The 24,786-nt window shown below is 41.1% G+C and overlaps 2 protein-coding genes across 11 annotated transcripts in view; one reads left to right on the top strand and one right to left on the bottom strand.

Annotated features, from left to right (window-relative positions):
* Positions 1-292: 292 nt before the first annotated feature.
* Positions 293-23,306, bottom strand: COMT (catechol-O-methyltransferase). 8 transcript variants are annotated; one of them, XM_018916557.3, is made up of 6 exons: positions 18,911-19,035; positions 15,643-15,695; positions 7,736-8,018; positions 5,762-5,955; positions 4,012-4,143; positions 293-1,560 (listed from the first exon to the last, which is right to left on the bottom strand). In XM_018916557.3, exons 3-6 carry the CDS (start codon positions 8,016-8,018, stop codon positions 1,381-1,383), a joined length of 789 nt encoding a protein of 262 aa, XP_018772102.1. In that variant the 5' UTR covers positions 15,643-15,695; positions 18,911-19,035; the 3' UTR covers positions 293-1,380. The 8 variants fall into 8 exon arrangements, with proteins under 8 accessions (XP_018772102.1, XP_018772103.1, XP_009090601.1 ...); XM_018916558.3 differs by lacking the exon at positions 18,911-19,035 and adding an exon at positions 17,018-17,233; XM_009092353.4 differs by lacking the exon at positions 18,911-19,035 and adding an exon at positions 17,048-17,233.
* The window catches only part of TXNRD2 (thioredoxin reductase 2), a 32,195-nt gene continuing 29,883 nt past the window's right edge, over positions 22,475-24,786 (top strand). Inside the window, exons 1-3 of one of the 3 annotated variants that reach the window (XM_009092354.4) lie at positions 22,475-22,632; positions 23,688-23,753; positions 24,453-24,509. In XM_009092354.4, coding sequence (XP_009090602.1) covers positions 22,560-22,632; positions 23,688-23,753; positions 24,453-24,509 — 196 coding nt within the window. In that variant the 5' untranslated portion in view covers positions 22,475-22,559. Of the gene's footprint in view, positions 22,633-23,264; positions 23,457-23,687; positions 23,754-24,452; positions 24,510-24,786 lie in introns of those variants that run through there. The other 2 variants (XM_050980691.1, XM_050980690.1) reach the window with 2 other exon arrangements.

Genomic DNA, 24,786 nt, shown 5'->3' with positions numbered 1-24,786 from the left:
TGACTCTGTCACCTTAGCCTGTTGTAGTTTTCTTTTGGTGATCCTCTGCTCTTTACTAGTATCCTGGAGGTGGATTTTCTGCAGCACACAGGCCAGAGGAGGGACCTCTGTGGTTAGATGGGCTATACAAGGAAGAAACTGAAGAGGCTTGAAAGAATTCATACTGGGAAAGACAAGAATGGTTGTCCTTGATTTTCACTCTGATTTTCAACTGTTGGATCTTTCTGTGTCTGTTTCACCTCAAGTGCAGTACAGAATTCAATGGAAAAAATTAAAAGTCATGCCCCTGCTCTGTTGTTTCTTACTTTTTATTTAGAAATGTGACTGTTGATGCCTTATATAATCACAGCAGGACATGCTAGGAAACGCCACTGGATTTCTGCATCGTTCAGGTGAGTTAAAGACTTCGTATTTGGCTTTTAATCTTCTCAATGACAACCACACTATTCACATGGTGTAACAGCACTGAGGTTAACCAGGGCATGCAGGACCCACCTGCTAGAACCCATTCTCTCTGGACTTTATTACTACACAGCATCTTAAACATACCCAGCATTTCAGAGTAAGCAGCTTTCCCTGCCCCTAAAAGCACATACTGTGTATGTACAGTATAATGAGGGGACAACCAGCATTTCATCAAGGTCAAATACTATGTAGTTTTGTATTCTTTTGGAAAGAGTCTGCTCCTTTTGTTACCTGTTACTTTATTTATTTTAATCTGTTTACTACTTCAGTTTTCTCTGCCTCTGCGTAGGCAGATTAATAATTTTATTTGTTTGTGTTTTCAAAATTCTCTTTTATTGTTGTCATCACTGCATGGGTCTACCTTCTTTCAGTGTGTGCTCTTTTCTCTCACATAGAGATGATTAACTTTTGCAGTAAATCTGCAAAGAAGTATCTGATATCACAATAGGAGCCTTCACTGCATCAAGAGGCATGCTAGTAATTTAGAAAAAATAGGGCCCATGAAATGGTCTTTTCTTGCAACATGGATGTTTTTTCCACTCTTGCTAATGATTAATGAGTTTAGCTTGGGGACACAAGTCTTCAGAAGTTGCATTGTATTTCTCCACCCTAAACCCAAACTGTGGTTGTTCAAGTTGAGCTCAAAATGACAGACTGTTGTTTGATGATGTGTTGGTCAAGGTAAGGCAATGTGCATCACCTTGGGTTTGCCGAGTTTATGTGGAACAATGGCACAGACCCAACTTACTCCATATTTTGGTTTCTACCTTGCCTGAAAACATCACTAGTGCTTGTTTAATTACAAGTTCCAAAATAAAAAAATCATAATTAAAAAAACTGTAAAGCATGGACAAGTTAACCTGTGCAGTTGCATTTACATCATTTGAAACAAAAGTTGATTATTAATGACTCTCTTTATCCCAAAAACACAGCCTTCTCCATAGCATCTTCCACCTTCATGTATTCCAGATGAGATGGGTAGTTAGTGCATTGGAAATGGGGGCTCTTGCGGACATAGTTAAGGAAATCTGGAGCTCCTGGGAAAATTATATTGTCAGCCAGAAGAATTGAGCCCTTCCTCAGCAAGTTGCATTCCTAGAAAGAAGAGAAATGGCTTCATAGTGGCTGTTAAGCAGACATTGGCTTGAATTTAATGTACTTTTATGTTAACCAGGTATACTCGAGTGCCTGCATCCAAAAACCCATCATGGTACAGGTCTGGAAGGTCAAAGAGACATGGGAGAAGCTGAGTACTTCTTGGATCCTTTGTGGTCATTTGCTAAGTTTTCCTGTTTATTAATACAACATTAGAGATGCTGATTATGAAATAGCAAATCAAGTGGAAGTGTGTGCTTTGCTCCTCAGCTTGTTTCCAGCTATGTCTACATGATCAGTAAAGTGGCTTTGTTTTGGTTCTCATATCTCATGTTTAAAAACATTTTTAATATGGCATTAAACTTCTGTAGTAGCTCTTTAGGTCACCTGAGAGTAGCATGTACTGCTTTGGCTCATTCAGACTCCAAAACTGCCAAAAGAATGAAAGATTTTCTGTGCTTGTTTTCCTTTCATCTTGAACAACTTCCTGCCATTTTGTTTGGGATCTGGGCATGAAGCGAGGTTTTTGCACAATGAAGATCTCTCTGACAAATTTCCACAAGACGTAACTAACTTGCAGTAGTCGCTTCAAGTGCAATGTTTATCCTCAGTAAATCTAAAAACGTAATTTTTACTGGTATTTTTTGTCTAGAAGAAGTGCTTATCTGGGCTTACCAGCTATTTTAAAACAAAGTCTGTAGTTAAATCAGCTTCTTGTTATCCTGTGGTTACAGGCAGTAGCTGTAGCCAAAACTTGGGGTGTTTTTCGTCACTCCCAGTCTATGAGAGTAGTTCTGTTGATGAGTGTCCTGCAGAAGCCGTTGAGCTTATTGCTCTTGCCTCTGGGGACTGAACACCAGTCAGTACAGTAGAAGTGATTTTAGAGATGTCAAATACCCTCCAGTCTGTTTCTATTGCACAGCTTACAGAAGCTTAAAAGAGACAACATACTGGATTTTCCACTGGTCATCAGGATTTCAGATGCTCTTCATGTCTGGCTTTTTTTGTCTGGACCACTTCCAATATATACATATTTCATCTGAATAAATTCATATTCACTATTCATACTGCAATACCTGCTGAGAATACATTTTAGAAAGTTTGTGACATCTGAGAAAATCTGAGGATCTTTTCTTTGTCTTTCTCCTCTTAATTTCATGGGATTTTTTTTGCAACTTTGTATCACAGTTGCATCAGACTCAGCACTACCATGGAACTAAACCGTCTGTTTGTTTTGGCTGTGTTGTGAGGCTAAGTTCTGATAAGGATGCACTGTGGAAAGAGCTCAGTCATCCTTACATAGGCAGTTTAAAAGAAAGCATACTCTGAGTACAAAATAACTGTACAGAGGGAACATTTTCTTCAGCTACTGCTGTGTAAATTCAATACTAGCTGTTCATAACCCCAAACAAATTTCCTTTTCAAACAGCTTTCTGGAGGACAGGGCTTAAAACTAAAAAAACAGGGAGGCTGGGTCAGAAAATAGTGTTGTAGTCCTCAGGCAGGGGTCAGGAAGTATTTGGCAGGTTCTCAATCTAAGAGGCAGGCTCAAAAAAGTAGATTTATTTGTGAAGAAAATAATTGAAAAATGGCACTTCCATAAAAGCAGGCAGTTGTAGAAAATTCTCTCAGCTAGGAGAGCATCAGTATGTGCTGTGTTAATAGGTACAGATGTTGTCAATCTCAGTTAACACCTGAAAATACCTTCCTATCCAGAAGTCCTTTGCCACTGCCTACTGCTGTTACAGCCAACTTATTTTTGTAATACCCACAGTAATGGTCAAGGCAGCTTGGGAAGAAATAAGCATAGTTTTTACATATTTGGAGCTGGACATAGAGTTGGACAGCATTTCCCTAGGAAGTGCCTGGCTGGAGCAGTCTGCACTCTTCTTAACATTGCTTTGCAGCCAGTTGATTAGGTGGAGTGTAAGGACTCCAAGACAAGTCATACTCCATGCTACCACAGGCATGGTACCAGTAAATCGTATTTCATCAAGAGGCTCTGCTGGCACCATAGACCCAGGCAATAAAAGGGGTACTGAGGAAATTAGAGAGGTGGAGCTGGGATATGCAGGTCCCAAGTCTCACCCACTCCCAGGATCAGGATGGGCTTTGGGTCAAGTATTCTGGTTGGTAACCATGCACACACTCCTGGAAGTGTGAGACTCAGGCCATGCACTCCTCCAGGTAGGATTTCTACTGCTTACCTGTATGTTCAGGAAACAGAAGGGTTCAGCAGTACTCACTGAGTCCTGAGCTATGTAGTGTTTGCAGTTGTCCTTAACAAAAGTTTAGGGTCCTGTCCTTCAAATCCTCTTTCTTTGTAAGGCTGCTATTTTGGCTGCCAGTCTTCATTTTACATCAGATGAGGTCCCTCATAAAGAACAGAGGCCTCACAGACATGAAGATATTTACTGCTTTACTTTTAAGACTGGACTAGTGCAAACTGACCTGAAGCAGGATGGTATCTGGTTTGTATCTGTCTTTCCAGTGGTCCAGGAAGACAAAATCCAGAGTATCCACTTCATATTTTTTTTTCAGCTGGGGGATAATTTCCTGTGAAGGGCCTTCTAGGAGTTTTACCTGAAATACAAATCCATGTGATGAATTGTGAACCATTAAGAAAAATCACATGCGCCCAGCTCATTTTAAATTGTTGCCAGACATCAGGGATCATGTTTATAGCTCAATATTGTGTCAGTTGAATTATTTGGCAGGGTTAGGTCAAATGTTGTCACCGACAAGTTCTATGAAAAATCCTTTCCTTAGGATTTTTTCCTCCTGAGTTGCTGAGAGGCCTCAGGAACAAACTGTAAACAATTCTTATCTGCTGCTGTGGAATGCAACAGGTGGATCTGTGATTGGTCTTATCTGGTTGTTTCTAATTAATAGCCAATTGCAGTCCAGCTGTCCAGACTGTCTTGGTCAGAGACAAGCCTTTGTTATTCATTCCTTTTTGATTCTTAGCTAAGCCTTCTGCCTAAATCCTTTCTTCTATTCTTTCAGTACAGTTTTATTATAGTTTTAATATAATATATATCATAAATTAATAAACCAAGCCTTCTGAACATGGAGTCAACTTTCTCGTCTCTTCCCTCATCCTAAGACCCCTGTGAACACTGCCACAAAATGTACCTTTTTATTTTTGACCAACCAACTCAGTTAAATTTCAAAATACGAATTTGGGGGTTTTGGATTTTGTTGGTTTTTAAATTAAAAACAGGAAAAGTGACCTGTTGTTTTTGTGCTGTGTGTCTCTTTACTGGAAACATGGAAATCTCCTGTTGAAAACAGTGATTTTAATTACTTTTTTTTTAGTTAGATCTCAGTTGAGTCTTGTAGTCCAAGGGAAGAAAAAATGCAGAGAACATGTTAGGCTAGAAAAAAGATGGAGGCTACAGTATGTAAAATTTATATAGCCAGGAGAGGGAAGAGACAGGACAGAGGCTGTTACATCTTCCTCACAGGCTTATTGGAGTAACTACTGTTAAACTGAAAGCAGCTGCTGCACGTGGATTTTTATTTAGGCAAGCACCATATACCCTGAAAGGAGGAAGAAAGTGGTAAGAAAATGTCTGTTTTATGACTCATAGCTGATCAGGAAATTAAGTCAAATGGGGAAATGCAGTTTTAGATGTACTGGTACTTAAGGTTCTCTTCAAGAAGTTAAGAAACACTTTAGAAGGTCCCTTGGTGGGTCTTATTTCCTCCAGTGTTTCCAACTCCATTGAAGTGAGATGTCTGCTGAATAGACAGGTACTTCTCAGGCATCCCCCAGCCTGGGGGTTGATAGACTGGAAACACCTGCATCTCAACCAGCTATAGAGAGTCAAGACACCTCTGACTGCACAAAACTTAGATATGGGTACTGTGACCAGCTAGATTTGGGAAATATTTCTCATTTGAAGTCCATTGCACATAATACAACCGATTCCTGTGAGCTTTTGTAACAAATTGGACTATGGTTCAGTTTTTCTAGTTAGTCTTGACACCAATTTGAACCTTTTAGTTTATATTGAGAAACCCAGTATTCTGGTTTTTGGAAGGCAATATAGTATATATACCCTGCTGTGAGAGGTCAGGCACTGTAACTAAGAATGGAGCTCGTTAAATTTATAAGGCCCACGGGTAAAAGAAAAAAAAAAACAAAACCAAAATCCAACCAGTTTTGCTGTAGCAGTTGCAGACAAATGGAATTTACCTTATCTTGTACTCCAGCAAACTCAATCATCTGTTTAGCTATAGCGGCAAATTCTGGGTTGAACTCCACAGTGAGCAGACGAGCTCCTGCCTTCAGTAGCCGAGAAATCCTCACTGCTGAGTAGCCACAGTAAGTTCCCAGCTCCAGGGCAACTGATGGATTGGCCTCTTCCACTGTCTTGTCCAGAATTTTACCTGATTAAAATGGGAAAAGATTACCTTTTAACAAAATCAAACTGGTTCATATACAGAAGAGCAAGTTAGTGATAAGAAACTTTAAAAAAACCCGTGTACTCAGTTGCTCAGAACATTCAAAAATTAAGAGCTGATATCAAATTATATACTGTATCCTTTGCAAACTGGCCTGTGAGCAAGTTAATCATGGACATTTTAAGTTTCCAAGTGCAAACTTTCAACTAAAAGAAATCTTAGTTTCACAATATACACATTTCTGAATAAGGAATTCCCTGAATTAACTTATACTCCCTGAATATATCTTATGCAATTCCCTGAATCAACTAATTTATAGTGTTAGAAGGGGGAAATGCAGTAATTTTTTCCAAGAATTTACTGCAGAAACTGGCCATATTTGTGAAATATATAACTCCTGGATTTTGAGTGCTCATGTTTGTTGCTAATGTTACATGCTGTACCCTCATATATAATGTCTTATTCCAAATACTCATCTTTAAAGGAAAAAAGAAAAATCTACTTACAAAGCTGCAAAATATTGGGTTTCACTGCATGAATTTGTGGGATGGAAAACATTAGTCAATTGTTAAGACCAGAAAACGTTCCCAAAAAGAAGTGACAGTGACTCTATTCTGTCCTTTTGAAGGAAAGGATTTATTTGTGAGAAATTTCCTCTTATTGGTATGGCTAGAAACTAGATAACTAAACTCAAAAAGTAGTGGAAGGGATTTTATGCTAAGCCATGGTCATGAAGGGATATTTTTCTGGGTGCTATTTGCTTATGAATATGATGATGAGGCATCTTGGAGCCTTGTAGTTACTCTTGAAATCTCAGAGACTAAAGCTTTGATGGCTTTTATCTGAGGAAAGGCCATCAGAGCAAAACTAGAGTGAAATTATTAAGAATTTAATCACAAATGTTCAAAGTTTAGAGCTTTAAGTATTCCTACTCAGCCATGACCCACAGTTCTGCTCCCCTAAGCACCCCAGCCAGGTATGCTGAGGAGCTACTTTAAAAACTGTACACATGTCAGAAGAGCATTTTTATCACAATGCTTACAGTTGTTTTTCATTAGCTATGTTAATCCCAGACTAAGCAAATTTCCCCAGAAATTTCCCAGCAAGAGATGCTTTTGTTTCTAATTCATAAGGGAACATATTACCATTTTGCCACTATAGTTTTTTGAAAAGATTGCTGTTTTCCTGCAGCTATGAAAGAAAGGTTTTGTTCCCATATTTTTCTTTAGGAGACAAGAACAAGATGATTTACTTGCTAAATAGCAACAATGTCTTACATTGTATGACATGGATAGGACTTCTCCCTTCAATAGAAACTTCTAATTTATGTTTGTGTATACAAAATTCATGTAGTTAAACACAATTTTGGGGTTTTTTTCAATTTGTTATCTTGCTGTTAAGGATCTGAAAGTATTTAACATAATGAATTATGTCTTGAAGGCACCCTATGTAAAAAGTGAGGTATAATGCAACTCTAGATTTTTCCCATAAGTTGCCACTGTATGCTTCCATGCTTGCAATGTGCACAGCACAGAAACCCACATCTGGGGCTGTGACTTTCTGGATGAGTCACTGGACAGCCCTCCTCCAAAACGTCTGCACAAACAGGCACGACTGTTCACAGAACCACTCTGCTGACCACAAGGCTGTGTGGGTTGGGCTTTTTGCAGCAGCAGATGGAAGTTGCCATGTGAATACAATCAGATGTCCTGTCCTGTGCTAGTCTTGAAGGATCTTTTCAGATGTTGACCCCTGCTGCAATTACCTTTCTCATCACCCACATTCATGGCCCACTCTTTCTGGGAGCAGTATTTATCTATGGTGTCCAGCACACTACAGGGGTCTCCTCGGACTGCATTCTGCAGCACAAAATTTAAAATCCTCTGTTCTTTGCTCTGACTCATGATGAAATTGGTTACTTTCTCCCGGATTATTTCATTCCAGATAAGGGCAGCAGTGGCATTTTTCCTGATGAGCAACACAATGAGCAGCAAAATGAAAAGCAGGATGAAGACAATGAACAAAGGGACTGAAGAGCTCTCCAGCATCTGGAAGAAAAGAGAAAAACAACCCAGGGTTAAGGTGGCACAGGAGAGGACTGTCCTTTTTGTAAATATTGAGCTAAATAACCCACAACCAACCGTACTGAACAGGAACACACAGAGTTTAATTATGATTGTGTCTAAAGTAGCTGTAAAAGGCTCTCTGTCACTTGGGAATGGATGGTGCTTTGTAGCACTTCCTTTAGAAGCCAATTTTACAGACAGTCAACAAGTAGCTTTATTTAATGCTCTGGTCCCTTCCCCCACACAGCTGCTCAGTCCTGGCTCCAAGCACGCCACTGCACAAGGAGCTTCCAGTATCAAATCTGTTCTAGCTCCAACAGGAGCTACAATATCCTCAAAAATTTTGCCTAAGTTACCCAAGACCAATGACAAAGGGATTATCTCATTCTGGGAGATAACATTCCTACAAATCTCTTTCTACTTGTTCTTGCTTCTCTTTTTTGTTTCCCCAGATATTGTCCCAGAAAAATCCTATTTGTTATGGATGGTCTGACCTCCCCCTCTGTAGTGGGATTTGGCATATACACATGGGGAAAATCTATCCCACTACTTAAATTTTGAATCATCATGCAGAACACATTTTGACTTCAGAAGACGACTGAGTTTCCATGGAGATATGCTCAAGATACAGTACAGCTGATTTTATTCAGTCATTCTCTTATCTTAGTTGCAGAGCAAGTATGATTTGTTTGGAGCTGTTAAAAGTCTATTTCTTTTGCTTTTAAGTAGTCACCAATGTTAACAATTACCTTTAATGCTTTTCTTGCAAAGTCTGACCTGAGACGTTTCCTTTCAGAGCCTGCCAGCATCATTAGCACATTAATATCTTGCTTCTCGGACTTTCTGAATATTTTTTCCTAGCTAATATGAGCCTGCTTCATTACTTCAACAAGATCATGAAGGCCTGGATGTCAATTTTTCCTCTTTTCCTCTGTGCAGAAGTAGTTCAGCTGACCAGGCCCTGCACCTTTCAGATGGAACTTCAGCTCTTTTTAGTTTTTCTACATGAAATTTTTTGACATTATCTGTCCACTAAAAACTTCAATAGGGCTGTGGAAAGATCATTAATTTAACATTAAATATCTCTCTAGCTTCACTTGACTGGTCTTTACTTGACTTTCTTGGCTTAGTTGATTGTATGGTTGTTGTTGATGGATTTGGATTACTGACACAGGTGAGAGATAATTATTCTGAACTCCAATAAATGGATGGAACCCAGAAAACACTTCCTAAGGCCAGCAGATCTCTAACTTTCCTGCCTCTGGACACATGAAACTGTGACCCTGCAAACCTGTGACTCACTTGGTGGCAGTCCAGTTACAGTCAGGTCCCTGTAGCACTGAAGAGTGCTGGCATTTAGAACCACGGCAGACCACTGCCAGACATAATTCTCTGGTTATAATGGATACTTTGGCATTCTCTGAGCAGACCTTGCCACAGGCTGTTGCTTCAGCACTATGAGATCATGCGAGCATGTTTGGGGCTGCCCTTCAAAGATCTGTCAGACACCAAGAGTAGATGGGAGCAGCAGGATGAACTAGGTAGGTTATTTTGGGGAGAACAGCTTTCCTCCCTTATTGCTTAGCATTGCTATGAGACCATTTAATGAGATTTCTCTAAACAGGGAGAGACAGCCTCTGTAGGCTAACTCAGCCCTGCTCCCTGTCCTGCAGGAATGCTGAGACTTCTGTTTCAGACTGACTGAATCAAGAACTCTGAGGGATCCACTTTTTTACAGTGCCTCAGATCTTTGCACTTGAATCCCACCTGAATGCTACCACACATAAGAGGTACCACATGTAAGAGCAGAGCCCACCTGCCTCCCCAGAGGCTGGTCACAGGGAGAAACAACCTACAGAGTACATGCTGATTTTTCCATTCCTAGATGAGTTCACTTATTTTTAAAGTATCAAGGAATGTTTTTCAACTACTGGGGTTTTTTATTAATAATATTTCTGTATAACACCCCAGCACCTTCATAAACTGGCAGTATGGGTTGAACTTCTTCAGGAAGCAATTATCCTGAAAACCACTTTCCAGAGAAGGTACCTTCTAAAAAAGAAAAAAGGACACTTTCGGTTTTCTTTTTTTTACACAGTATTTTTCAAAGTTTGTCTCTCTTAATTTCTGTCTTCTTAGGTGTGAAAATAAATTTAGTGACAGCAGTAGACTGTAAAGGCAGTCTGCCAAGAGCAAGAGGCATGGTGATGGTCATGCACCCAGAGGGAAAAAAGATCTGTACCAAAATAGGTAATTGCTTTCATATTCTTAGCTGGAAAATATTTGATATGAAAATTAAGTGTGTAATTCAACCAATTTAAAACTACCACTACCTAGGAGACAGTCGTGTTATGACAGCTTTAGAAAATGCAACAGTAATTTTAGCTTTAATGTGGATTCATGAGATTCATTAAGTATGCAATAAAAGTTGCATACAGTCAAGTTTCCCATAACCACTTATTACAAGGCAGCCACTCTTATTATTTAATGCTTATACTCAGGTTCCAAATACGCAGGTTAGCACTGCAACCTTTTCTGTGCTTTAGAAACACCATAATAAAGGGAGCCTTCTCTTTGAAAGCTAAAATTTGAAGTGGAAAATAGCAGAAAAATGAAAAATTCAGCAAGGGAATAAACAGAAAACTAGAGGGACAACATTATGGGAAGGAATGAATAACATGTATCAGTACATCTGGTTTTGAGAAGACAGAGTTTAGAAGAAAACATATTAAAATTTCATGCCCAAACCTGTCAAACTACTCTTGAGTCTTTCTAAAGCACTGAGTTATTTTCTTATGCATCTAATCTTACTCATTTTGGCAGGTTTCATAAGACCAAATCATAACTTGATAATGCAGCTCAGCAGTTTTCCCCTGATGTACACCATAATCAAACAATCAGCATTTGAAAGCGAGTACCTCTGTTTCAGTTTACAGAGATTTAAAAAGACATTTTCAAAGAGAGAAGCAGACACAAAATGTGGGAATCTGCTGCCTCAACTTACCTGCCTGTGGAGATGAAACACCTAAGTCATTCCAATGGCTTTAAAAGAAACCATGAAAACTGGCTCAGACTTAGGGATCTGCTATTATGCCAACAGATGTTAAGTTAGGGGATTCAGTATCCCCTTACTATCATATGATCTTCAGTTTTTCTAAAATCATAAAAATGCCCATGTGATGGAGCCCAAACCAATACATCCTGTTCTTTATTCTCATACAGCTGACTCCAGCCATTTCAGCAAAGGTTACAATAAGGATCTTTCAGTAATGCTATTTATTCATCCTTCTGGTACATTTTTCCAACCTCTGCTAAAAAATAATTGCGCCTCAAATTCCCTGACGTGAAAAAATAAGGATTAGAAGAATTGGTAACATCAATTTTTAAGGTAAGTCCAAGTAACTGGATTGATCTTTTTCTGTGTTTCACAAAACTGTACAAAGTTTTCACAGCACTGTTGGAGGAAGGTGTATGGAAATGTGATGTAAACTACTGATTACAACTGCTTCTCTGATTCCAAACCAACACCCCTTTGCTAAAAACTGATGTTTATTGAGAAGGAAAAAAAGGCATGTGAAAGTAAGCACCTTTAAATGGTCTAAGTTTTAACAAAAGCATATACCCTAGTGAGATTCACACTCAGTGCATTAAAGAAGTATCAAATTTGACTGTTTAACTATTCTGAAGCTTACATTTCACTACATTATGAGTAATTAACAAGATGTCATTTCCCACAGATGCAAAAATAAGAGATGACAAATACTGAAATACTTGTGAGGTGGAAAACTGCTGGATAGAATATTTCTCTAATCAAGGTGAATCCTACTAAGCCTAATTACAGAGCTTCTCATGACAGTTTTAGCTTGGATAAACTGATATTGCTTTGCTTAATACTGAAAATTAAGTCCTAAACATTATCACAGAAAACCCCACCCCTTTTGTACAAAGACAGCACATACATTAGCCTGTTATTCTCTAGGGCTGGAATGAGAGTAAACTTTGTGACCCGGAGCCAGGGGACTTAACTGTGAGTCTCATTTTGGCAATGTTTTTCTACTCTGGCCTTGGATGAGCTGTTTTATCTTCCTCTGTGTTGCCACAAGAATTAAAGTTACTGCTACGTGTGTAAACTTTCAAGGCATTGTAAAGCTGAATAAATCTTTTTCAGAAAAGTCCCTGCTATAAATGTATGGATAACACCTGAGGAAAGGCAAAGTAGTTTTGTCTGCACAGCAAATGCCTATGTGACATTATTATTCTTGAGTTTATGAACAACTGGGAAAATGTGGAGACAAGCAGTGCTTCAAATGCTTTCCTAAAGGGCTCTCAGCCAGCTGACAATTCAGGCCTTTGAGGAAAGATGGTACATGCAGTCTTGCTATAATTTTTCATGCATTTAATCTAACTGCCAAGTACTGGTTGGTTGTTTAAGAGTTCATTACGAGTCTCCACACATCCAGACAGTGCTTTAGCATTGTGGTGCTAAAGGGTTTAGAATCTAATTTTGACTTTATTAACTCACATAACCTGGTAAATGGGGAGCACTTGATAAGTTTATATCATTCAACCTTTTTCAGCTTCTGCTGAAATTATGCCTTTAGACACTGATGCACTGAAGTAAGCAGAGGATTTGCACACTAGTAAGGACATATTAGTTGTTTATGAAGCATTGTGAAAACAATGCAGAAGAGTCAGCACATTTCTACACATATTTTAACAATGTTCTGTACTAGGCCAGGGGAGATCTGTGCTGTGCTGGGACTGGAGTTTCTGACTCTCAGTCTTGTGCTGTCTTGAATGAGGCAATCTCTCTTTTGTGGCATTTTGTTTTTCTTGATGCTTTCCCAGAGAAAGAAAGGCAGAGTATTTTGGTCAGAAAGTCTAAACTAACTTCTGCCAAACATATTGTATCCTGTTGCTGTAGGCAACACAATTCAACAGCTTCATAATTTAGTACACTTAAAGGTCAAAAAAAATCTTTTACCTTCTATTCTTTCATTACTGTTTATGTATTTTCAAGTGAGTGCAACTGTTCTGTGAAGAATAATCATCATATTGCCAAATGTGAATAGCTTGTATTTCAATGGAAACTTAGTCTGGGAGTTTGACATTCAGAATTTCCACTGACATCATGAAAACAATCTGAACAGACTTTATATAATTTTTCAGTATTTCTTGCCTGAAATCTAGATTCTCCTCTCAGTTTTTTTCAAATTACTATAATTTAGCTTCACTGCCATGACTATAAAAATTTCTGTCTTCTATAAATGCAAAGTTCTGATGATTGTTTTCTGCCCCCATAACCTTTTGTCTTCTTCTTCTTCCCTCTTCTCATGTTGAAAGGAAACAAATACAAGTTTCTTCTTACTGACTGAAAGGAAGAGAACAGAAAAGTGCCTATTGCCTACTTGGGAGCCTCATCAAATAAGATTCAGAAGGGTGTTTAAATCCATTCTCCCCACATAGATTCCAATTAAGATAATTGCTAGCCACTTAAACTCCCTTCGCAGTAGCCATTCTGTAGATGGTATTCAGTGCTATTACCCAAAGCAGAAGGTTTATATAATGGTGGTGTGCCCCATAAAGAAGTGCAGTGTTTAGAATTAACTGGCCACACAGAGAGGCCTCATCTCCATCCAACATGCAGGTCTACAGGAGTTTGTAGCATTCTAATCCAGACTGACCTAGTGAACACACTGCGTGATTAAAGCCGGAGTTTTGGGTGAGAGAATTCTTCAAGGATAAGAAACGCACTTTCCCAGGCCTTAAGCAAAGACAGCTTATCAGGAATGAGACCCTTCCAGGTACCCCTAGGAAGTGTTTGTTTCTGATAGTCCTTATTCCTACTGGAGCACTCCAGATGTGTTTGTACTATTTGTACCAGTGTTTAAGACCAGTGGCTAGGGTGGCTCAGCAGAACTGTACAAATCCTACCTGGGAGGCAGTGGGCTGACAAAAGTAGAAAGTGCTCTGCCCTGACAGCACACTAGGAGCTGGTCTGTGAAGAGTTTGCTAAGCTGAGATTTTCACATTCTCCAGGGAGTAAAATCAAGCTGTTATTTAATGACTTTGCCCCAAATGGAGGTAGGGAGAAAGGGCTGAAAGAGGAAAGACCAAACTGGCTAACTGCTCTCAGGACAGACCTATTTTACAGTCTCTTCCTGATATCACAAGGCTGAATCCTTAGTGTCCCAAATCCCTACTGCATGCTCTTGCCCTGCTTCCAAGGCTACCAGCTAATCTACTGTAAATCTGTCTCTCCCCCAGCACAGCTTTCTGCTGTCCACAGGCTGCTCTTCAGGCTGGGGTGAGTGCACAACTGAAACTTGGTAGTGAGGACACCTGCTGAGGGATCTGAAGGATTAGGAAGGAAATCTCTGCTGAAATGATGACTTATTTATATGAAAATTTACAACTTTAACACACCAGGGAAGGTGGGATTCACCACAGCATAGCAAGTAATCAAACATTGTGTGGGAAGAGGGAGCCTGAGATAGAGCAGGGTAGGGATTGGTTTCAAAGCCTGAGTGAAAGCTCTCCCCAGAAAAGTGCCTGGAGTGGGCATAGAGGGTCTCTGTCTAGAAATTGCTTTCTGAGAGAGCTTTAGAATGGCCTCACACATTAAGGTCGGTTTTCAAGGACTGCTGCCAAAATTATGTTTTTTCAAAAAATTCCCAGTCACTTTTAATTCCAGTGATCCTGAAGGAATGCTGAAAGACAACAGTATGAGACTGGCAGATGTTAACTGGGTACCAGACTTCTGGGAAATATTGCTAAACTTGGATGTCAAGTAAGTTGCTTGCAGTGTTAATGTGATCAAACTCTTTTCTCATTATTTCAAACTAAAGCTGTAAATCAGGAAGTTTTTCTTTTGTATTTGAACACCGCAAAGCTGTGCAAATGCATGTGGCTCTGAACCTGAGGGCTTTGTTGGAGAAGCAATGACTGAATAAGCAGAAGTGCAGAGAGAAAGTAAAGGTTGTTTAAGGTTATTTACAGGGTTTATCACTATGACGTGGTTGACAGTATTGGTAAATATGAGTTTGTTTGTAAAAGACAGAAAGTAAAAAAAAATCCATTATGAGCATCAGAAGGATACTCTATAAGCACCAACAGGGCTGGCAAGCAAAAGTACTCTCTTTTGTCTCTTCTTCAGAGATATTTTGGAGTAGCAGAACTCCCTCTCGAGAATGAAAACCTCCATAAAATACATCTGCAGCAAAACACTTATAAAAGCAGCTATTCAACCAAATGTGACTGAACTGAAGCTTGACTTGCATTCAGCTTTTTCTTCAATATAAATGAATACCAAATTCCAGCATACTTATAGCCATAAATTAAACTTTCAATTTAGTCAGGGTTATCTCCTCTCACTTTTTTCAGCTGTCAAGATCTACAATACAGTACAAATGCATTACACACAAATATGTCCTACTCTTTCTCTGTGAAAGCTGTTGCTGCCCACGGACTGGCTTCCTGACAATGAGTGCCAGTCAGAATGTGGAAAACACAACTTCTTTCACAAGCACCACTGTTTAAAATAGTGACATTATCTAAGATAACACATCATGTCAAGCCTGACAAATCAGAAAATATAAATATGTACCTTCCTTAGTATAGCAGAAGCTGCTCCCGCCGATCTTTTCCTGTGCTGCTCTCCTGTGGATTTTACAGAATAAGAGTCCAAGAGCCTGCAGTATTCAGTCACATTCGATCACATCACAGGAATAGCTTATCAGTTCTGTTACACAGACTCTAAAAGGAGCGGTGTCCTTTTCCCCAACTCCTCCTTTCAGAGATTCTGCACTCCTTAAAGGTGCTCGGTGCTCTAATAACCGTAGAGAAAGCTATTCATCTGTCCCCTAACGACCGTGCTCTTGTTACTTAGTTACAGCACAGTGAATGCTGACAAAGTCAGGTGTGAGCCAAATCTGTGCTCAGTATAAATGCAATGTGTTCAATCAAGCAACTTCAGGAATGAATTTGGCCCAAGGGATTTAGTTCTTTTTTCAGCTCAGACGTGGCATGCTAAAGCCAGAGCAGAATTGGTAGGAACAAGACCTAGGCATGCGGGTTAAATTTAGAGTGCTGCTGGAGGCAGGCAAGGTATGTATAGCAAATGGCTTAATAGCAACTACAGGAGGAGCTGCAATCAATACATTATAAATAGCACATTTGAATTTCTGTGGCTTCTAGCTGGAAAAATATTCTGCTACAAACAGCTCTAAGATAAAGGAAGAGGCTTATTCTAGGAAACCTTGTTCTCATCTTGTCTCTCTATACTGTTTCCTTCGAGGTGGGAACAATATAATCCAGCTGCAATTAAATTGCACCATCGAAGAAAATCAGAAGAAAATCAAAAATCCCAAACACAATATGGTAATAATTCTCTGCTGCATTCTCACTGCAAAACTCAGACCTAGTCGGCAAGTGTTTGAAGCTCAAGCCTAGAAACTTTTTAAAGACTTAAAGAATGTGTTTGTACCAAGTGCGGCAGAAACAGGAGCTGAAGTTCTGAGAACTTCAGGCTTTGTCAAATGATAGGGGAGGTCCTTGAAAGAATTAGGGACCACCTGAGAGCATGACAAGTAAAAACTAAAAAATTTTAAGCAGATTAATTGAAAAAAGAATTGTAGCAAAAAATAGGTGGGTGAAGATTGAAATGTTTCTAGTAGCTCTAAACAAAACATAACTAAAGTCCTACAATACAGCACAGTCCCCAATGTCAATACAGAGTAACTTTGAACTATCCATGTATAACAGAGCTTTAGCTCTGCAAATATTTTCTTATAATCTAGACATCAAGCACAACAAAGAATGAAGGAGCAATACTATAGTCCAGCTTCACTGACAGTAATTTCCTGTCTGGTCAAAAGCTGGTTATGTCTGCATGATCCCTGATGCCTCCCACAATTCAAATTAGCAGAGAATTTTTTTTTACTGCTGTGCTGTGGAGAAAAGCAAAAACAGCAAAAACTTACTCTAAGCACTGAGAAGGTATACAGCTTTACCTTGTGTTAAGTATAGAGCTGCTCTTTGCAGAAGTCCTTGCAGTTAACTACAGCTAGTTGTGGGTGGTGTCAGCCCAGCTTCTGCTTAGCAGCATAATTTAGTGCCAAGACTTCCCAGATTGAGCAACATCCCATGACAACACTTCTAAAAGTCTTCTAACTTGGAGCTGAATTATACTCTTCAGGCTTGAAGCATGGGAGGAGCAAACTTGCTTCTGCCTGCCCACAGCTGTTTACTTGTGTGATAAAAGCTACGCCTGCAAGTAACCCTTGCTGTTGTCTACATATTTCATAACATAAGTAAAAATGGTGAATGGCAATAACTGCAAGTAATACAAAGCTAGAGGTTAAGTTGGTTAAGACACCCAAACTGTGTGATAATGTCCATAAATTGCTTCCAAGTGAACAGAAAGTTGAAATCTTGTAATATGCTATGGGGTATTTTCTTCCCCCAGAGAAGTTTCTTTGGTAGCCTGATTGACATTGGTTCATGCCTCTTTAATATACCTGTTAGCCCAACACATGGTCTTTATAAGTATGGATATTTTTTCAAGTTTTTTTACTAATGAACTAACAATGCTACAAACTCCACAGTGCATAAATTTATATACTATCTATATGAGTTATCAGTGTCTAAACAGTAAAAATCTGCCCTGATATTAATACATATTATTATTATCTGCCCTGATATTAATGCAAAGAGCTACAAATTGTATTGGTGTAATACAATTTTTATGTAGGGCCAAGATCTTAAAAGACTTCAGAATATCTATCAGGTACTGGATTTACAGGGCACATCTATGAGAAGGTGTAGAACCAGGATGCAATAGCCTGGGAGCAACATCACATATATGGCAGCAGCTCAGGATAACTGGCTGGTTCAGGCTGACTCACCCTGACAGTCGCCACTTCAGCTCTGATCTGGCTGCACAAACTTGAGCAGACTTGCTCATGTACAGAGATCCCAGCTGCAGTCACATGATGCAGCGTGGCAGGGCCATTCCCACTTGCTGTGCATAGCACGGAGCCAGAGCTTTTCCCCCTAAATCCATGCCTGGCATAACAACAAATGGCATTCCCTTCTTCTAATAATCCTGGACAAAGACTGGTTTTTAAAAGCCGAAACAAAGGGAGACGGGAGAGTTAGCACATTATCATAAACCCCACAGATCATGTGAAACACTGAATGGAAGAAAATTCTTTTGAGCTTGCATTTTCAGAATAGCAGGAGGGATTTTCTTTTATGGGAATGTGCTGTTTTCCACAGTCAAATTAGTCTGTCTTGCTGAGAAACACGCAAAAGAGGAATTTTGAAGAAAGGAAGCACCACTCATGTCTGAATCAGGAAACTGCCTGGCGATATGTAAAACAGGAAACAGCTAAAAGAGAAGAAAGGTGGCCAGCAAAGTCGTACTCTAAATTTGAACAGATAATACAAGCAATTAGACTATTTTGTGTTTATACTGCCTCTTAAGAGGTTATCAAGAAGGCTGAAAAACCCTTTCAGCTTTCAAAGACTTTATAACTCGTCACAAAAACTCTGAAACAGTTAAGTCTACCACATTTCTCCCTTTTCTACCCTCACGTTTTTTGGCAACATGTGCTGAAGCATTTGAATGAAGCCAAGAACTTGTGTTACTTGAAGCTTCATCTGTTTCTGCTATTTTTTCCCTTACTTGCAATCTATTACTTGTTCAGGATAAACTATGAACAGAAGATCTGTGTTAAGGAATGAACGAATGAACGAAAGGATAAAAAGGCATAGATTAAATTCTGAACTAGTCCTATTTTGAGACAAATTTCTGAACATATTCTTGAATAATCTTTAAAAGAGAGAGATGGTAAGAAACCAAAAGGTCCTACCTTATGTGGAGACAGCTTAGTTCAACCAGTGACCCAGCAGAGTTCACTGACACTTCTGTAAATTATTCATTAGGTCACGCCACAAAATGCAACCTCTGAGAGAATCGATTTCCCACCCCACCACTAAAAAGGACACAAAGTGATGACTTCCAAAGACAGTATCTACCTGACACCTCTCTTCTTGTCCCCACCCTACCTGGCTGCTGATCTGGGAATGTAAGACATGAAAGAAATTATGCCAGAAAAACAGGAAAGACAAGCAGATGTGCTTGAAAAGTCAAAAATTTTAAAAGGTTTGGTAGAAAAAGTATTTGGTCCTGGTCATCTTCATGAGGGAGAATTTAAGTAAGCATTTGAATGTAATAAAATGTATTTCCTAAGAAGGAAACAACATACAGAATTGTAAGCCGTCTTCACAATAAATTCAAAAGGAGAAAGTTTGCCTGCTAACAAAATCAATTCATGACTTACAAAGCACCTTTGTTTGTTGAATGGATTTGTGTACATTTCCGATCCAGGGTGTCTCCTTTACCCTTTTAATACCACACTCCTTAAAGTATATTGAATAAACATTTCCACCTGGAAATAAACCAAACCACAACTACTGTATTTATGACTTCAAATATGACAAGCTACAACTAACAAAATTCAGTGGAAATATGATGTTAAGTCTGATAACTATCTTGGAAGAAGTTTTTTTCATCTCAGTTTTGAAAGTATATGCTTTCATTGCAGAAACACAAGGCTTTATCTAAATGATTTCATGATAATAGAAAGTATTTGCTGCTAAAGGACTTAATACCTGTTTTCTTAAATTAAGATATATTTTATATATATATATATATATATATATATATAAATGTATATCACTAATTATCTAATCAGCATAATGCTAACCACAAAATAATTAAATTAAGAGTATAAAGGCATATGAGTTGAGCCACAGATACAGTAGAAACTACATTTGATAACCATTATCTGTCTCCTCTCCCTGAGAAAGAGTTTTGAAGTGCAGCACAGACACACCTACTCAGTGCTGACAGAAGGAAATACCAGGGGCTGCTGCTCTTACTGATACTGTCACCATCAGCACAACCCACTCCTTGTTGCTGCTATTTGTCTCTATCATTCTCGAGGATCAAGCCTGTGAGAATGAGCAAGAACAAGTGGAATGGCACAGCACAGATTTTGGACTTTCTTCTGAAGCTGGCAGTCCTGATGGGAAAGCCTATGGAACTGCACTGTGCTTTATCCTGAGCTGTGGGATACAGCCACAGGGCTGGGCACACCCCAGCCTCACATGGTCACACAGTGGCACAGCACCAGCTGTACTTTCTAATCTGAACCTCCCTTAGCATTTTAAGGTCATTTACTCTCATCCTTTCACTTGAGACACAGCAGAAGAAACCAACACCACCTTCCTTTCATTTGATTCAATTTAGTTTTACTTTGCTTTGCCACGTTTAAGGCCTCTCCTTATTAGCAGAACACCATAATGCTGTAGGGACATCTCATATAAACGTTTTGTGTTTGGGGAGAGTTAATTCTACCCTTGATCCTACACGTCTGTACTAAATCAGTGTGAAGAGCATATGCTCAACACTGCCTGATTGAACTCAGAATAGTGCAAAGCTGAAACAACTTTGCATGCATGCACCTTGGAAAGCATAAAAAATTATATCTGAATATGCTCAAGGTTTCTTTAATTCAAAGGCCTCTCAGTATGCTCTAGACATTTCTTTCTACTGCTGTTGCAGTGGGTAACAGTGTTTTTAGAGATAACAGGGGGTTTGCCTTTGGTTTTCTTTATTTTGGAGGGGAGGTTTAATAGCAATAATGCTGGGGAAAAATCATCAATCCACTTACTAAAGTGATAATAATTCCTGTTATTTTTAATGTATTTTCAAACATTAACGGGGTGAAGAAAAACAATGAGACTACACTGAAGGTGAAGTGAATTCTGTAAAACTTTCTTTGGAGGATTTTAATTTCCTGCCATTTCTCTTCAGCTGAAGACCAGAGGACCGGTGTTTTCTGAAACAAAATGGTTGGATGCTGCCCCCTTGTGAGCGGGGCCTCTGCTCCAAAGCCTGAACCACGACTGCCTAAGACCTTTTTTTTTCTGTAGAAAAAGCATCTGATTCTCTTGTCCCAAACTCTGCTTTTGGCTGTGGTCGCACTTAACACATATGCCCCACTAACTACAGCAGCAGGCAGGGCGAGTACGGAGCTTCAGTGAAGGCCAAGCCAGCACCTCTGAACGAGGAAAACATTCTCTTGATTTGTTTTGATCGATGCCAGCTTTGAGGCCTTTTACCTCAGGCTGTCAGAACACATCATTAACATTATGATGGCATTATTAACTCTCACAGCTCCCATTTGGTCAGCAGCATTGCCCTGGTTTAATCAACAGCAGGCATGTGGCACAGGGATAGGCATGCTGCTGGAGACTGCATGCTGAGGCACATGCTGAGGCACAGGAGGCACTCTGAGGCACATGCTCAGCATGCTGAGGCACAGGAGGCACTCTGAGAGCTTGTCCTGAGCAGTTATCTGTCCCACCAGAGCCCAGCCATGTGTGCAAGCTGTTGGTGCAGATCAGAGTCAGTGACCCACACCACTTGGGCCCCACTCCAGCATTCCAGCAGAGGAACCCCTTGCTCACAATCCTGAATGTATCACAGTCACAGGAACCCAGAGCAACACTGAGTGTACCCTCTAACACCTCATAGAAGATGCATTATTCAAACCTCCTCAGAGGCTTCTGTCAGCCAGTGACCTGCACCTGAGGAGGGGATGTGGCAGCTCCTATCACATCTGCTACAGAGGAATGGCTGGTTCAGAGGGGAAAGGACAGGTCTTGGACATCAGTGAAGGTTTTGAGCCATCTTCATGATCCTTTTCTTTCCCAAATGGCCTTTCCTAAGCCCTTTCTACAGGAGGATCTTGGGGGAAGCCAGCCAAGCAAACTGTGGGATTTTTTTTTTTTCCTTCCAAATGTCTAACTTTAACACAAATTTTAACTGATTTTAATTGAGGAGCCCAGAACTGGAATGCTGCATCCAGTTCTGGGCTCTTCAGTATAAAAAGACAAGGAGCTATTGAAGAGGGTCCAGCAGAGGCCATGAAGATGATGAGAGGGGTGGAGCATCTCTTATGAGGAGAGACTGTGGGAGCTGGACCTGTTTAGTTTGAAGAGAAGACTGAAAGGGAAACTCACTAATGATATGACAGGATGAGAAGCAATGGCCATAAACTAAAACACACGAGGTTTTACCTCAACATGAGGAACAACTTTACGTTGGCGGTAGCAGAGCACTGGAACAGTTGTCCAGCGAGGTCGTGCGGTCTTCCTCTCTGGAGACATTCCAAAGCACCATTCCACCTGCTCCAGGTGGCCATGATTTGTACGGGGGTTTGGACTAGGTGATCTCCTGAGGTCCCTTCCAACCCTAACGATTCCGTGCCGGTGTGTGTGATTCGCCAGAGCCGGTGCCGGCCTCCCCCAGCCCCGTGAGGGCTCCGGGCCGAGCGCTCCCCTCAGGCGGCTCCCGCGCGAGATCCCCACAGGGCACCACCGCGCTACGCTCAGGCGCTGCGCGGGCAGCCCGCAGGGTCCTGGCGGGCGCGGGGCCCTGTGCCGTACAGCATGGCGGCGCTGTGGCGGCGGCCGCGTCCCCCAGCAGTGTCGGGGCTGTGCCGTACGCTCCGAGCGCTCTCAGGTACGCGGTACCCGCGGGGCTCGGGCCCGGCAGCGGCCGCGAATCCGTCGCTCCCCGCGGGAAGCGGATGCCCGCGCCCTCCGATGCCCAAAGAGGCCGGGGAAGGTCCCCCAAGCCTTTCCCACCACCCGTAGATCACAGACTCGAGCGGCTGCTGTGGCTACCGGGCCGCCTCTCCGCTCTGCTCTGAGGCGGGGCGGGCGGCAGTCGCCTCCATCCGTAAGGGTTCTGGCAGCCACCGCCGCGGCCGGTGCTCCTGCGGAGCCCGTCCCTCGGCCCCTGGGCGCTGACGGACCCCCGGGTTCAGAGGACGGTGCAGCGGGGTGGGGGCTCCGCAGTGGGGCTGGGGCTGTCCCAGAGGCAGCCAAACCTTTCCTGCGGAATCAGCGCCAAAGGGTAGCGGCCCTCCCTGCCCGTCCGGCAATTCCAGGGCAAGCTCCCCCGCCCGGGCTCGGATGCTGCGTGGGCTGGTTGCCCGCCCTGCCCGTGACGGCTCCGAAAGCAGCAGCGGCCCTGTGCCCTCACTAGAAGGAGTCGTCGCTCACCTGCGGCTGCTCCCGCTGCCTCACACGGCGCCGGGAGCCGGGGCTGGATTGCTCCGAGGCCGGTCTGTGCAGTGGCCGGGGTGGCAGCAGGAGCCCGCTTCCCTCTGACCGCGTCCCACGCCCCGACAAGGCACACACGGCATATAAAGCTTTGAGTGCAGTAAGGTGACCCCGCGGAAAAATATCTGCGTAGAACTCGCTGCTGTAATTCCGAGACAGAGACCTGTACTGGATCTCGGTTGCATGAATTATGTGCCTCTTGGGACGTTGTGTAAAAATGTAATCTGTTTTCTCACTTTGTTTGAAGTGCTTAATTTTCTGTATTTCATTCAGAAAACCGAGGTAGATAGCTTAATGAACAAACCACAGCGCTAGAGTGAAGTGAGGAAAACCCAAGTCAGCAATAATCAATTATAAAAATAGGTGTACTCTGATACTGTCCTTCTTACATACCTCTCCCATCTTCCTGATCTGTTTCTATTCCTTCTTTTTTTCACGTCCTCTTCACAGGAAAGAATGAGTATGATCTTCTGGTCATTGGTGGAGGGTCTGGAGGCCTTGCTTGTGCAAAAGAAGGTTTGTATGCATAAATAACTAACAGAAGTTTCAGGTTAACTTCAGTGGGGTGTAAGGAAACTAAGGGAAGTGTTACTCATAATCTTAAAGGTTTTTAAGAAGCATACTATACTCAGTACCTGTACATTAATCATTAACTTAGCTCCATATGGTTAATCTGTAAATTGATTCACACCCTCAGATGGTGTGATCTTGTTTGGATTTCCTCTTAACCTTTTAAAAAATATTTCTTCTTTTGTAATGGGAAAAACTAATAAGCTTTAATTTCACAGTTGTAAAAGTATTCAGAGTACCTTCATAGAGGTACTGCATTTTTTTTGATACCATTCTCTTTTATGTATTAAAACAACAATACCTTCAGACTGTTTCCAAGATCTAACTGCTGTAGAGAACCTTGTCCCCTTTGGATCTCAGGGTAGCATGTTCAAGAAACCAGTGTTCTTAAGCATCTCATTTGAGGTCAAATTGCATTTTTAGGGTCAGTGGAAGCAGGAGACCCCAGTCTGGGTTATTGAGCATCTTCCAGAGAATTTGCTGATTACATAGGCAGGTTGGGTTTCTGGTCTGGTATCTTGCGTTAGACAGAAAAAACACCAGCTGTCTTCTCCTGTATTTTATCTGTGTCTGTGCTACTAAAAATGTTTATGTTTGTGTATTTCTCCTTCCTCTAAATACCCGACCTTGCTTCTTTGTTTACAGCTGCTCAGTTTGGAAGAAAAGTGGCTGTTCTTGATTATGTTGAACCTTCCCCACGAGGTATGGAAGAGAAATAAGAGTAATAATTGGACATGTATATAATTCAGCTGCTCAGGTGAGCAGGTTGCTCCAGATAGCAGTGTCCAAAGCCACACTGCCCGTTTTGCTTGGAATAAAAGTCCTTAAGCCCAGCTTGTGCCATGGCTCGTTCTCTCCAAGATGAACCAGCTCTGCCTGCTCCCCTGCACATTGAGCTTGTTAGCAGTGCTTGATGCTACCATTTATAGTGGACTTTGGACTTAAGTGAGAATATTCCCTCTGTCAAAATATTATTTAC

The sequence above is a fragment of the Serinus canaria genome, chromosome 15 (genome assembly GCF_022539315.1).
Source record: "Serinus canaria isolate serCan28SL12 chromosome 15, serCan2020, whole genome shotgun sequence".
Taxonomy (NCBI): Eukaryota; Metazoa; Chordata; class Aves; order Passeriformes; family Fringillidae; genus Serinus; species Serinus canaria.
The sequence above is the reverse complement of the archived record's forward strand: the minus strand, read 5'-3'. Positions and strand labels throughout refer to the sequence as shown.